At 40.2% G+C, this 14,037-nt stretch overlaps 1 protein-coding gene across 1 annotated transcript in view; it reads left to right on the top strand.

The window, feature by feature from the left end:
• Pld1 (phospholipase D1) overlaps window positions 1-14,037 on the top strand; it is a 172,791-nt gene that overhangs the window by 151,070 nt on the left and 7,684 nt on the right. Inside the window, exon 24 of the mRNA XM_004633552.2 lies at window positions 4,121-4,274. Coding sequence (XP_004633609.2) covers window positions 4,121-4,274 — 154 coding nt within the window. The remainder of the gene's footprint in view (window positions 1-4,120; window positions 4,275-14,037) is intronic.

Consider the following 14,037-nt stretch of genomic DNA (forward strand, 5'->3'; position numbering starts at 1 on the left):
GCACGCAGAGCCTAGATAAACCCTCATCTGTGTGTACGGAAAAGCCAGTGTACAACTACGTGGCACAGAGTTGTGCACCGCTGCAAAGCTCTGCAAGTAAACCAAACATCCATCGATAATAGATGAATAAATAAATCCGTGGTGTGCTCACTCAAAAAATACATAAGGGGCTGGGGAGATAGCTCAACAGCTTATTTGCCTGCCTGGCAAGCACAAGGTCCCAAGTTCAATCTCCCGATACAAAAAAAAAGAAAAACATATTATGATTTTTTACAAAAATTCCAAAGACAATGTTAAATGAAAGAAACAAATTTCAAAAGATTATCTATTATACTATTCTATTTATATAAATTAAAAAGAAGTAGGGCTAGAGAGATAGCTCAGAGGTATAAGCACCCACCTGGTAAACACAAGGACCTGAGTTTGATACCTGGCCCCACTTCCCCTGCTGTCTTGGCCCCGGCTGCAGGCACCCACCGTGTGGCCCTGGAACCTGGTGTGGTGGTGCATGCTTGTAATGCCTGCACTCAAGAGGTTGAGCCAGGAGGATCTCTTTGAGTTCAAGATCAGTCTGGGGGCTACGAAAGTGAGCAGAAGGCCAGCCCAAACTGCAAATAACAAGTCAAAAGTAAAGTACTCTTTGTTTAGGAATACATGGAGAGCATAATGAACACAAAGTTCGAAATATGGTCTTCCTCTCTGAGAAGGCAGGGCAGGCAGGGCAAGGTGCGCAGAGGCTTCTCGGATGAGCTGATGGTCTCAGCCAGGCGATGCATGCAGTGCTACCTATGTTACTGTTGCTCAGGTTGCATATCTTACGTTTCTATATCCACTTTTGTATTTTGCTGTTTCAAATAGATGAAGTTTTCTAATGGAGGACTCATAAAAGAACATTTTTCTAGGATCCAGCCAAATAGCTCAGTGGATTAAAGCACCTACAAGCTTGGGGCTGGGGGTTCTATCCCCAGGTCTGCCGTGCTGGCCCCACCCCGGGGGTGCACTGAGATGGCAATTGAGACTGGGCACGGTGGCACCTGCCTGTAATCTTAGCTCTTGGAAGGCTGTAAACAGGCAGATTACTAGAATCCGATCTAGTAGTGAGACCCTGAACACCCTGTAGGCCCTTCCCTAAGATAAAAAAAAAAAAGAAAGAAAGAAAACATTTTTCTAAAAATTAAGTGATTTTAAGATGGCAACATCGGAACTGGGCGTGGCTGCTCACCCCTGTAATCCCAGCCCTTGGGAGATTGAAATAGGAAGATCGCTAGGAGCTTGAGATCAGTGTGGGGGCTACGAAGGTGAGCACAAGGCCAGCCCGAACTACATAGTGAGACACTGTCTCAATCAATCAGTAAATAAAGGCAACATCCTAATGCAAGAGATTGCCATAAAAATGATATAAGAACTCGGGCTGTATTTGTTACAATACAATTCAGGGGCCGGGGAGATGGCTCAGTAGAATAAGTGTTTCCCTGGCAAGTGCAAGGGCATGAGTTCAATCCCCAGTTCCACAAGAAAAAAAAGAAAAGAAAAGAAAGAAGAAACAATTCAAATTCTGAGACCATGTAGAGAGCGGAATGCCATGTCTTCCTCAGCAGAAAATCACCACCTTTAATACCTTTCACAGTTCGGTATGTGTCTTTCTAGGTCCTTTGCTCTCTCCTATTCTGTGTATGTCATAAAGAAATGAGCACATGCCCAAATACAGTATATTCTGTTCTAGATTTTATTTTTAGAACACAGGATATTTAACCATAGACTAGAGGAAATACTGGCATCCATCCATATCTTGTTGTCCGTGTTGCACTTATTATGCTCCTCAAAATTTTGTTCCCTTTTAATCCACTCATCTATCGAATACAGTTGAGGTCACTGTTCTGAGTAACTCCAGATCAACTCTGCAAGAACAAGAACCAAGCCTTATCTCACAATGTCTGGAATTAGTCCCACCCCTGGGAGTAGGAGGCCCCACTGTGTCGGGAGGGGGCTTAGGGATCAGTGTGTGTGTGTGTGTGTGTGTGTGTGTGTGTGTGTGTGTGTCTGCCTGTCTGTCAGGGAGGGGTTCCTGCAGGCTCACAGTGAACAGAATAACAGTGTTTCCTGACAGTGAACAGAATAGCAGTGTCCCATTCCAGCATCCCAGCCCCCAAACAGCCTCTGCCTGACACAGGAGGATGGTAGAGTCTTCAAGTAGCACAATGAGGACTTTATTTCTGGTGTCCTTGTAATTTGCACACCTACAGGAGGTGGGAGGGGCGTGGTTAAGTCAAGCAGAGAGGAGTTTTTGGTGAGCAGATTCTTCCTTCCTCTGTCACTGGGCTCCTGGTGCAGCTATTCCAAATATCTGACAACAGTGCTGCTAACGATGAACATTTGTAGAGTGGCTCCTGTATCAGTAAGTGCTTTCACCCCTACAAGGTCTGTATTGTTATCTTAGTTTATGAAAGCTCAACTGAAAGCTGAGAAAGATGAAATGATTTGCCCAATTGTTGCTGGTCAACTGCCAAGGCTAAAGGTATGGCTGCCAATTTTATAACTTAATGCAGATATAAGTCCATAAATAAAGGATGATTTGCTACTTACAATTCTGAATGTTTTGAAGATTTCTGCCTTATGGTACTTAAATAGCACCCCCAAATTTCTAAAGAGCATTAAAAACTTAGTTACTCAGGACTACCACTCACATCCATAGTCATCAACTTCATGCCAGTACTCTGATAGATGGCAGCTAAGTCTCTTGAGGGAAGGGCAGCTTCCACCCATGTACAAAATTCTGCCTATTGGTCATGGGGTTCTAGGAATGGTAAGCCTGACCCTTCTGCTCCACATTTGCAGGGGCAGCAGAGCATGGCAGCTGGGGCAAAAGAAACAAAGAATAGGTCAGCTTAGCTCCTTCTGTACTCTGTAGGACACCTCAAGGATTCAGAAGCATGGATCTGCAGCAATGAATGCAGAGTGTGCTGTGGTTTCTGAACTCACAGCAGAGCCCTGCAGAAAGCTCAGGTTGAACTAATATGAAAGATTTGCCCTTCGTGTGTGAAAGTCAACATTCTCAGCTCATTTGGATTTAAAAATAGAAGAGAGAGAAGCTGATAGAGAAGCTGTTGACATACCACATGAGTGCAGCAAGACTGGAAAGTCCGTAGCACTAACCACAGACTACATTTAACAGAAGACTCTGGGTGACTGAGGCACATCTGGGTTTTAATATTCATAGTCATATGACTATGAGGTAAAATCTATGGAGAATCTGATTCATAACTCCAAAATCAAAGCCATCTTCTGTACTAAACTGGTCAACAAGTCTTCTTGAAGTGCTTCATGGTTGTATCACTTGGAGTCACTTGAGCCACATATAGAAAGCTCAATAATAGAGAAGATGTTTATTTCACATAACAGAAAATTCTAAGGTTAGCTCAGAATCTAAAGCCTTTCTTCTGGGCTGTGAGATAGCTTAGCAGACTACACATATACTTAGGCAAACACAGGGACCAGGGATCAATCCTCAGCATGACATGCCATCTGGCCCCGCCCCTGAGTGCTCTGAGCCAGCCACCAAGACCCGGCATGGTGGTGTACACCTGTAATCTCAGTGTTGGGGAGGCTGAAAACAGGAAGATCACTATGAGTCCAAGCTATGTAGTGAGATCCTGTACCAAATACATAAAAATAAGTAAATAAATAGTCTTGCTTCTTTCAGATTCTTTCAGCTATTTTCCAGCTTCAATATGTCTGTTTGTCTCCCTTGTATTTGAAAATGGCTGCACCCACTCCCAGAATTATGTCTTCTTCCAACCTTTCAACTCAATATCCAAAGGCTGAATAAGATAGCATTCTTCTCTTCTGCTGTTCTATACAGGAAAGAAAAGCTTTCTTAGAAGTCCTCCAAAGACTTTTCATCATGTTGCATTAGTTAGAACCACAACAGTGCCAATTCCTAAGCCAATCAGTGGTAGAAGTAATGAAATTACCATGGCTGGTTCAGACTGATCAAAGTGCACCCCTGGGTTAGGCAGGGCTTCCCCTTTGTCTTATCAGCAAGGGCGGATGGAGTGAGGCGGACCACCAACAGTGTGTGTCACAACAGGAAGGTGTTCAGTTTTATTGTTTCTCCTTATAGGCTCTGCCAACATAAATGACCGAAGCATGCTGGGGAAACGTGACAGTGAGATGGCTGTCATTGTGCAGGACACAGAGATGATCCCATCAGTAATGGATGGACAAGAGTACCAAGCTGGCCGGTTTGCTCAAGGACTGCGGCTCCAGTGCTTCAGGTTGGCCCTCCAAAGCAACATACATGCTCTAAAGCCCCCTCTGGGGCCTGGCTTGATGTCTTGCCCCTGGCACATGTGTCATGCTAGATTCTTCTTTCTCTAAAATAATGTCTCCAGAGCAGAGGGGTGTACACTAGTGTGTGAGGTCCCTTTATACAGTATGCAAACACTATTTTTTCTTTAATAATCTAATTAATCTCTTATTTTTATGAGTAATAGGACAAACTAGCATTTTAAATAGATTAATTGATTTACAACCAGGCCAAGTCAAACCATGTGGTGCCTATTTAAGTTTTAAAGTCTGTTCAGTTTTAAAAATTCACATGGTTCAGTAATATTAAGATATAATAAAAGCCAGTAAGTACATTGTAATCATCACCACTGTCAGATTTAAACATGAAATCTCAAGTACTGAGGTTTAAGATGACACCAGATATGAGATTTACATAAATCTGTGGTCAAGCAGAGAGACTGCTGGTTAAAAAGCCAAAGCTGTGTGCTCCTACATGCCTTCTTCATTTGAATAAGTGCTATTGAGAACACTTCAGGGCTGGGCTCTAACCGATCCCAGCACCAGCAGAATGAATCTTCAGTGGCTTCTCCTCTCACAAGTAAACAAGCAAATAAGGTTCTTGCAAGCACACTGATCTCCGCACTGTCTGTGGTGCACCCAACCACTCACTCCTAGGCCTCTGCACAAAGCCCACCGTTTGAAGCTGCTGGTTCCATGACACTGTGGCTCTGCAGTGAGTGCAGCAAGTGTCCCTGACAGTTAGGGTTGTGCTTCATTCCATCTGGGGAAGGGCTCCGCACTACAGCATTGTGGCTTTAGCCCTTCCTGGTTAATGGTCCACGTGAGAAACTGAATCGCTCACAGAGGTGCACACTGAGCACCTCACTCCGTGCAAATGTGCTGGCCCCCATCTGTGTTCCTGGCAGTGCAAACTCTGGCATCCCAGGCTGAGAAGAGGTGTTTTTGTTTTTGTTTGTGTGTGTGTATATCTATATCTACATCTACATCTATATCTATATCTATATCTATATCTATATAATTTTATTGAGAAACAAATAGCAACAAGAGAGCTTCAAAACCAATCAGTAGGACAGTTTCAATAATAAATACATTGCACATATCCCAATATAGTCCAGTAGTCCATAACAGTAGTGGGTCATCCACAGGACTGAAAATGTCAGAAGTTGTTGACCTGAGCCCTTTAGAGCCCAGCTTACCAACATGGCTTCACCCCTTATACCTCATTTTTATACCTTTCTGCTGGATGGCTAAGACCAAGAGAAAGCAAGACCTATATAACAAGAAATATAACTTTTGTATCTGATAAGGCCAGTCAAGTCCCCTCAGGATTTATCCTGAAAGCCTGTACCGCACTTTGTAGATCTTTTGTCAGTGTCAGCCATGTGGCTGAGTCACGGCCATTGCTTGACCAATTTTCTCTCTGTGAAAGCCGGAGAGAATATTTTCTCTCCCTATGACTCTCCTTATGCACACTCTACATCATCGATCACATTCCTCTGTGGCCTCATAATCTCCTTGATCAGAAAATTTAGGACACAACTGAGTTACATGATGTTACATTATAGGTTCTCCTATGTCCTGAGTCTTCCCTGACCTTGAAAGGCTAGGGCCAAAATGTTGCCTGACCTTGCAGCCCTTCTTTTCAAGAAGAGCTTTGAAACCAGAGACATTCATTCTGTGCTGTCTTTTCCAGTTGTTCAAACCGTAGCTTCAGGCCTGTCAATAACTCCTAACAACTTTATTGCTTTATTCATTATCTTCCTTTATTAATTATTTTACTAGTAAGATTTTTTATTCAAACCATTGATATTATAATAAAGTGGCAATGTTAATTTGTTTTGTATAGCAGGGAGAATGTAAAATTCAAACCCTGCTAATCAACCCACTGATTGCCTACTGCAGCATATAAAAGGAAATAAATATTTCCTTTTGTAAGATGAAAATATATGTCATACCTTACCTTTTCAATTCTTTGAGAATTTAAAGTGATGGTGTCTCTGTTACCCTTCTGTCATTGCTGGGACAAATATCTGATATTCAAAAAAAAGAAAGGAAAGGTTTATTTAGTTCACAGTCAGTGGAGGTTTCAGTCCATACTCAGCTGGCTCCAAGGCAGAGCAGCCATGGCAGAGAGCAGCCTTTTATGGTGGTGTTAAAGAGCAGAGAGCATGAAAAAAAATTTAAAAAACAAAAATAAAGAAAGAAAGAGCAGAGAGCAAAGGGAGTGGCAGTAGCTGAGGCAGCTAGCTAGCCTCTCGACCCTCCTTACATAGTGATGCAGATTACCTGCACTAGGAAAGGAGCAGCTCCCACACCCACAATAACCAATCACTAACTCCAGAATCTGCCACATGACTGCATGAGGCTTTGCTGGGGGGGGGGGGTCAGTGGGTGGGAGAGTGGATGCCTGGACACAAACCATAACAGGTGGGCTTCTTTATAACTTTTAAAATGTATAATAAGCTAGGAAGTTCTGGTAAATAACACTTTCTTATTCTCTTGTGCAGTACTAAGGATCGAACACAAGGCAAACACTGTCATTGAGCTAAATCCCCAGTCCTTTTTGCTTTTTATTTTAAGGCAGGATTTTGCTAATGTGCCCAATCTTTTCTCAAACTAGCAGTCCTCCTGCCTCTACCTTCTTAATAGCTGGAGTTACAGGCATCCTCCGCTATACTTGTCTCCAAAACATTTTTATTATAGAAATTTGGACAATCCAGAAAACAATTAGAAAGTTGAATTCATCTGCACCTGTCTTACCATCTCCACCACACAGTCTTACTAATTTATTATTTTTTTTTATTTTAGGGAAGGGTCTACAGTGTGTCCAGGGTTTCACTACTAGATTGGACTCGTAGTGATCCACCTGTTTCCAGCCTCCCAAGAGCTGGGATTATAGGCACACACCACCACGCCTAGTCTCAATCACCTTCTCAGTGTGCCCTGGGGGCAGGGCCAGTGCAGCAGGCCCTGGGATCAAACCCCTGGCCCCTGAGCCTGCTTGCAGGTGCTTTAATCTGCTGAACTATTTGGCTGGTCTTACTAATTTTTGAAATTTGTTTTCAGCTGGCATCTAAAAATTATACATATTCATGAGTACCATGTGGTTTTTTTTGATCAGGTATGCATTCATTGTGTAATGTTGAAATCAGGTTAAATATCTCTGCCTCCTCAAACATGCATCATTTCTTTGTGGTAGAAACACAAACCTCTTTCATCGAGCTTCTTGAAGTACGTAGTGCTTCTCATTACCTGTACTCAGCCTGCTATGCAGTGACAGAGCAGCACGTTATTTCTCCTGTTGAGCTGTGCCTTACAGCAGTGTCCACTGCTCCTTTTCTTCCTTCTTCTCCCCTGACCCTTACTCTCCTCAGCATCTGGTGACCCCATTGACTCTCAGCTTCCATGAGATCAGCTTATGTATATTCTAGTATAAGTGAGATCATGTTCCTTGTCTCTCTGTGCCTGGATTGTTTCACTTAACCTGCAATTCCATCCATGTTGTCACAAAGAGCATCATTCCATCCTTCCTCTATACAGAACAGGATTCCCTCGTGCATACGCATCACGTTTTTTCTAGCTGTCCATTCATCAGTTGATAGACACTTAAGTGTTTCCATTTCTAGGCCATGGTGCGTAGTGCTGCAGACAACACAAGAGTACAGATGTCTCTCTGACATAATTGCTAGATCAACTGATAGTGCTTCTTTAATTGTTTAAAGAACTTCCATACTGTTTTCCATAGCGCCTGTGCTAATTTACATTCTCACCACAAGTGCGAGGGCTCCCTGTACTCCATATCTGGCCACTGTGCTAAGGATTTTAACATTTGATCATTCCACTTTTTCTGTATACATATAGTGATGTATTGCATTTCTTTCCCTGAAGTAACATTAGAATCTTGTAGGTGTACAGCATTATTTAAATAGTGTTACACACATTTTTCCATATCAATAAGTACACACCTATAACGTTTTCATAGCTACATTGTATTTCACTGTATGTATATATGTATATGCCAAAATTTCTTTCTTTCTTTTTTTTTTGGACTGGCTCAGCCCACCCTGAGGGTGGGGCTGGCATGGCATGTGGTGCTGGGGATTGAACCGCAGTTCCTTGCACCTGCCTATACTTGCCTAAGCAGGCGCTTTAAACTGCTGAGCTATCTCGCCAGCCCAATGTACCATAATTTCTTTAACAAGTACTTCATGTTTGGCACAGTTTTTGCTAATATAAAAATGGGTATATCTGTATGTGTGATCTTGTTCACTATCTGCATTGTTTCTGAAGATGAAAGAAGCTTCTTTTGCTGTCTAACTTCTTGTTATATACCAGCAATGTTTTGGAGAGCTTATTATTTCTATTTTTGTTCAATTCCATCATTGTAGTTCCTCTTTGCTAGTGGGTTGAGGTTCAAGTGAAATGTCATTATTCTAATTTCTACTTCTGGGCTCTTCAGAGATGTGTTTATTAGCTATAAGTAATTGTTCTCCAAATTGTCTAGCCTATTCATGTCCTTTGCTTACTGTGTTGGGATGTTTAACTTTTAGTTACTGACATAACTACTTTAAATACTGGATTTAGGATGCTATATATATTTATATGTAAAGATGGTTGATCAATTTCCTTTTAATCCTACTTAATAAAGTATTAGGGAGATATTTCTCAAGTCTTATTAACCAAATATATCAGTTTTTAAAAATTTATTATCATTATCATTATTATTATTATTCTTATCATTATTATCTTAGTACAGAGTCTACAGGGTCTCACTACACAGATGGGACTCGTAGTGATTCTTCTGTTTCCAGCCTACCAAGTGCTGGGATTATGGGCGCACACCACCACACCCAGTCTCAATCACTGGTTCATCGCACCGGAGGGGCAGGGCCAGAATGGCATGCCTGGGGATCGAACCCCAGCCACTGCGCTCTGCCTAAACAGGCACTTTAATCTGCTGAGCTATTTGGCTGGCCCTAAATCTATCAGTTTTTGTTTTCCTCCTTTTTCCTGTGCACTTTCCCAGCCCAATATCAAATATTTACTTATATTCTTTTCTAGTACAGTACTTGATTTTACCTTTGCATTTAACATGTGTAGTTTATTTTAACATAAGAAATGAGTTAAGAGTCCCCCTTTTTTTTTTACTGTAAGCTGCTGATTCAGAGTTATATCATATACAACAGTAGTCTTTACTTGTCTATTCGAGAATGTTCTTTTTCGTATATGGCTCTGCCACCTACCTCCAATCTCTTGTGTTACACTGAGCATCTGTTTACTTGCATGCCACTGTGGTAGCATTTTTATGGCTGAACATTTTATTTATTTATTTTTGAGACAGGGTCTCACTCTGTCCTGAAACTGTCTTTGAACTCACTATGTGGTCCAGTCTGCCCTCTAATTTACGGCAATCCTACTGTCTCAGCCTCCCCAGTGCTGGGATTACAGACTTGCACCACTATGCCCAAATTGAGCACTTATATACTACTTCTTTCTCTGCTGCTTCCTCAAATTAGTACCTATTTCCAAACAATCTTGGGTATTTTAAAATGTTCATTATTCTATCTGAACTTTAGAAATATTTCCTCAGGTTCTCTGAATTCATTCTTATTTTTTAAGTTAGGATTATATCTGAATTGTGAGCCAATATAAAAGTACTTAGTGTCTAAGGACACTGAGATAGCTGACTGAAAAGAAAGAGGTATGAGCTCTAATTGATTCAAAGTAAAGCTTCAAGGTTTTCATTACATAAAGTTATTCTTCGGTGAGCCACTCAGTCTTCTTTCTTTTATCCTGATCCTTTATTCTCATGAAATGTTAATTTCTAGGTACTTTATTTTTTCCTGGTAATTTTCACACTGTCTTAATGAGGCAGTTGTTTTTGAACAATTATTTTTCCTTTATCCCAATGACAAACATAGATAATACTTTGAAAAGCACCACAAAGAGAGAGAAAGAAGAAAAAAACACCACAGAAACCTCGTGTCAAGTTTAGCTTCTCTTTATTACAAAATGTTCCCAAAGATAAATAATGTGGCCGAGAGCAGAGCCATTTTCTTTCTAGAAAAATGCAGCTTGAGTCCATTTTCCATCTGGGCTATTTTTGAACAGAAATCGAGAGACACATTTCAATGTGAAATCAATTTTAAATAGAGACAGGATCAACCACCGGGGTACTGCACTGTCACAGACTGCGAGCTGAATAGTTCATTCAGTCCTGGAAAATTATCCAAACTTCTCTGATATAACCATCATGCAGCAGAAGCCATTACCCATGCAAATAGAGCTCAGAATCATTTCAGCTGATAGACAGGAATAAAAATAAGAGAAACTGTTCTCTGCCGGGTTTTTTTTTTTTTTAACCTTGCTACTCGTTGGGATGCATAAACTATTAAAGATTAAATAAGTATCATTGTACATATCAACATGTAATCAAAGTAGTTTTCCCTCAAACTTTAGTCCTCAAAAAAATTAAAAAAAAAAAAAAACTGACAGGGAAAACAATTTGTTACTAAATATTGCCTGTTAATGACTTACTAAATTTTTTTTCTATTAAAAGTCCTTAGCTGGTACATTGGTGGAAACATCACCTCATCTTTTTTTCTAATTTGGAAATTCAAGTCAGAAATAATCTTGCCCAGTTTTCAGCTGCTTAGACCTACCCCATGTCAAAGATGTTATTGTAATTGACTTATTGCCATAATCTACCCTGTTCATTAAATTTGGTGCAATAAAATTTCGCTTTGGGTCTCCATCAGCAGACAGCATCTGTGTACGAACATTATCCCTTAAATTCTTAAAATTTTGAAAGTTATTCCTCTATGACTGAAGAAGTTATTTAAAGTTAAGGATGGAAGTTTCAGAGGTTATAAAAATTAAGAATCCTAGTGCATCCATGGTGCCAGCTCCACTGAAAAATTTTATACACCAGAAAATTTTTGATAAAAACTAAAATTAGCTGCCTTTTATCTCTATAAAATTGACTGAGATTTTTCATAGGTTAATAGTGGTGAAGGCAACTGGAAAATAAAGTCTGGTAGAGAGCTTATGGTTTAATACATCCTTTTTGGAATACATTTACATATTCTTAGAACCAGGAGTTTTAATCCCAGAATTTCTTCTGATGAAATAATCATAGAAATTCACAAAACACTGTATGTGATGAATAAATTATGCTCATTGTTTGCTGTTCATAATAAAGAAAAATCAAAACCTCATAAATGTTCATAATAAAATAATTGGTTACCTAAATTTTACCTGCTGGGGAATTATGCAGCCATTGAAAAATAACAATGTAAATCTACACTCACTTAAAGACAAAGAGAATGACAGGACACTGATATCCATCTTATCTGAGTTTGACAGTACCCCTTAGCAGACTTCCCTGTGTGCTCTCAGGATGTCACATTCCCTGTCTCTTCTGCAGCCCTGAGGACTGCTCTTCTCCCCTACTGTTAGGGTCTACTATGATCTTTTCTGTTTATACTTTCTCCCCTTGTGGGCCCAGCAAAGAGTATATGGTTTTACTTTTTATACCTCGTTTTTATGCTTTGCTGCTGGATGGCTGAGACCAAGATAAAGTGGCTACACCCACAACACTGCCTGTCTTAGGCAATGGCAATTACATTCTTCCAAGGCTTAAGACAAAAACTTGTGAAACCCTGTACCGCAGTTCATAGGTCCATTGCCAGTGTCAGCCTTGTAGACGAGTCAGGGTAAATCCTGAGGGTACTTCACTGACGTTGGAAGATACAAAAGTTACGTTTCTTGTTATATAGGTCTTGCTTTATCTTGGTCTTAACCATTCAGCAGAAAAGTATAAAAACGAGGTATAAAAAGGAAAGCCATATTAATATGCTGAGCTGTAAAAGGCTCAAATCAACTTCTGACATTGCCAGTCCTATGGATAACCCACTGCTATTATGGACTACTACACTATATTGGATTATTTTGCTGAATTCATGCACCTACAATATTTAAATGGCAGTGGAATACCCATCTCTGACAAAATGAAACAAAAAAAGGGGATACAAATTAAGGACCAGGGGCTGGGGAGATGGCTCAGTGGAATAAGCATTTACCTGGCAAGCACAAGGGCATGAGTTCAACCAATAAATAAATAAATAAAATAAAATAAAAAATAAAAACAAATGAAGGACCATTTTGTATCTGTATATACAAAATAGTTAGGATAGATATACAGCTACTTTCTCTTAATTCAATGAGAAGAAAGATTTGTACTAATCGTGTTTGGACAGGATATTCTGTCTGCATCTTGTACTATGAATAACCACTACGAAGACAATAATATGAAATGTATTAATTATTAAAAGTGTCCTACTAATTGGTTTTGAAACTGTCTCATTGCTATTTGTTTCTCAATAAAATTAATTTTTTAAAAAAGACAGAAACTCATCAAGCATCCTGGATGCCTGACTTCTTTTCCACACCTTGCTCCTCTCTATTGTTTAAACTTTGGCTCTGTCTCCACAGTGCTGCCACCAGAGCAGCACCACCATCTAACCTCATCCAAGTCAGCACGGTGGCTCCTAACTGGTCTCCTTGCTGCGAGCCATGTCCTCACAGTCTGTTCTCAGTGAATCAGTTACATCTAGTATGTCAGTTAGATCTTGTTCTCCTCTGTCCAGTGTCTATGATGAATCTGCATTTCACTCGGTGTAAAAACCAGTCTTTATAAAGCTTGTTTTTCCATTACTCTCTTCGGATAACACAGGCCATTTTACTGTTCTTTGAGCCTACGAAGGCATGTGAGAAATGTGCTTTGTATTCCATCTACATTTCGCTCAATTATTAGCATGTCTCAAAACTTTAGTTTTCTATCTACAAAATGTAAACCTCTTTCCTTCCCTTCAAGCCTCACAGGATAAAGGTGGTAGTGGTTTTGAGTCCTCCAGCCTTCTATAAGACCAAGAGTCATTGTAGTGTTTATATATGACCTCTAAACTTGCCTTGCATTCTCCAGTGATTTCTTGTTCTTTCTAGTCTTCTGTTTAGGTATGATTAATTCAGATAGTATCTGGTAAGTGACCTCCTTTATGCCCAGTACCCTTAGGATATAAGAGTAGCTAGGTCAGGGTCTCATAAAAGAATTTGCTTTCTAGAGATGTGAGATGGGGCTGTTAAAAACCAGACTGCCTAAAAACTGTAAAAAAAAAAAAAAAAGGTAATTACCTAGTATTGACTGGGAGGTAGGAGAAGTAGAAGTATAAAATGTTTTGTAGAGCTGATCTTGCATTGAATCATAAAAAAAAAAAAAAAAATGGTAGGTAGAGTTAAGTAAACAAGCAGAAGAGGGAAAATTCTCCCTGACAACACACAATTTATGCTTTGAATATATTTCCTGTATTTATGATAATTGTGATTAACTCCCTTGGGAAATGATTATTTCTTCATTTTTAGCCTCACTTTAACCACCCAAAGAGACTTCATATATTTCAAGAGTTCAGCATACTTCTTGGTTTAAGAGAAGAGAGGGGAATGGGGGAGGAAAGAAGGAAGGAAGGGAAGGGAAGAGAAGGGAAGAAGGAAGGAAAGGAAGAAAGGAAGGAAAGAAGGAAAGGAAAGAAGGAAGGAAGGAAAAAGATGAAGGGAGAGAGGGACAGAATGGAGGATCATGATTAGGAGCACAGGTACTTGGCTCTAGTTGTGGACCCAGCTCTAACACTTACCAGCTAGAGGACCTTGAAGAAGATTTACTTCTTGCTGCTT

Source organism: Octodon degus, unplaced genomic scaffold, assembly GCF_000260255.1.
Source record: "Octodon degus isolate 3935 unplaced genomic scaffold, OctDeg1.0 scaffold00055, whole genome shotgun sequence".
NCBI classification, from domain to species: Eukaryota; Metazoa; Chordata; class Mammalia; order Rodentia; family Octodontidae; genus Octodon; species Octodon degus.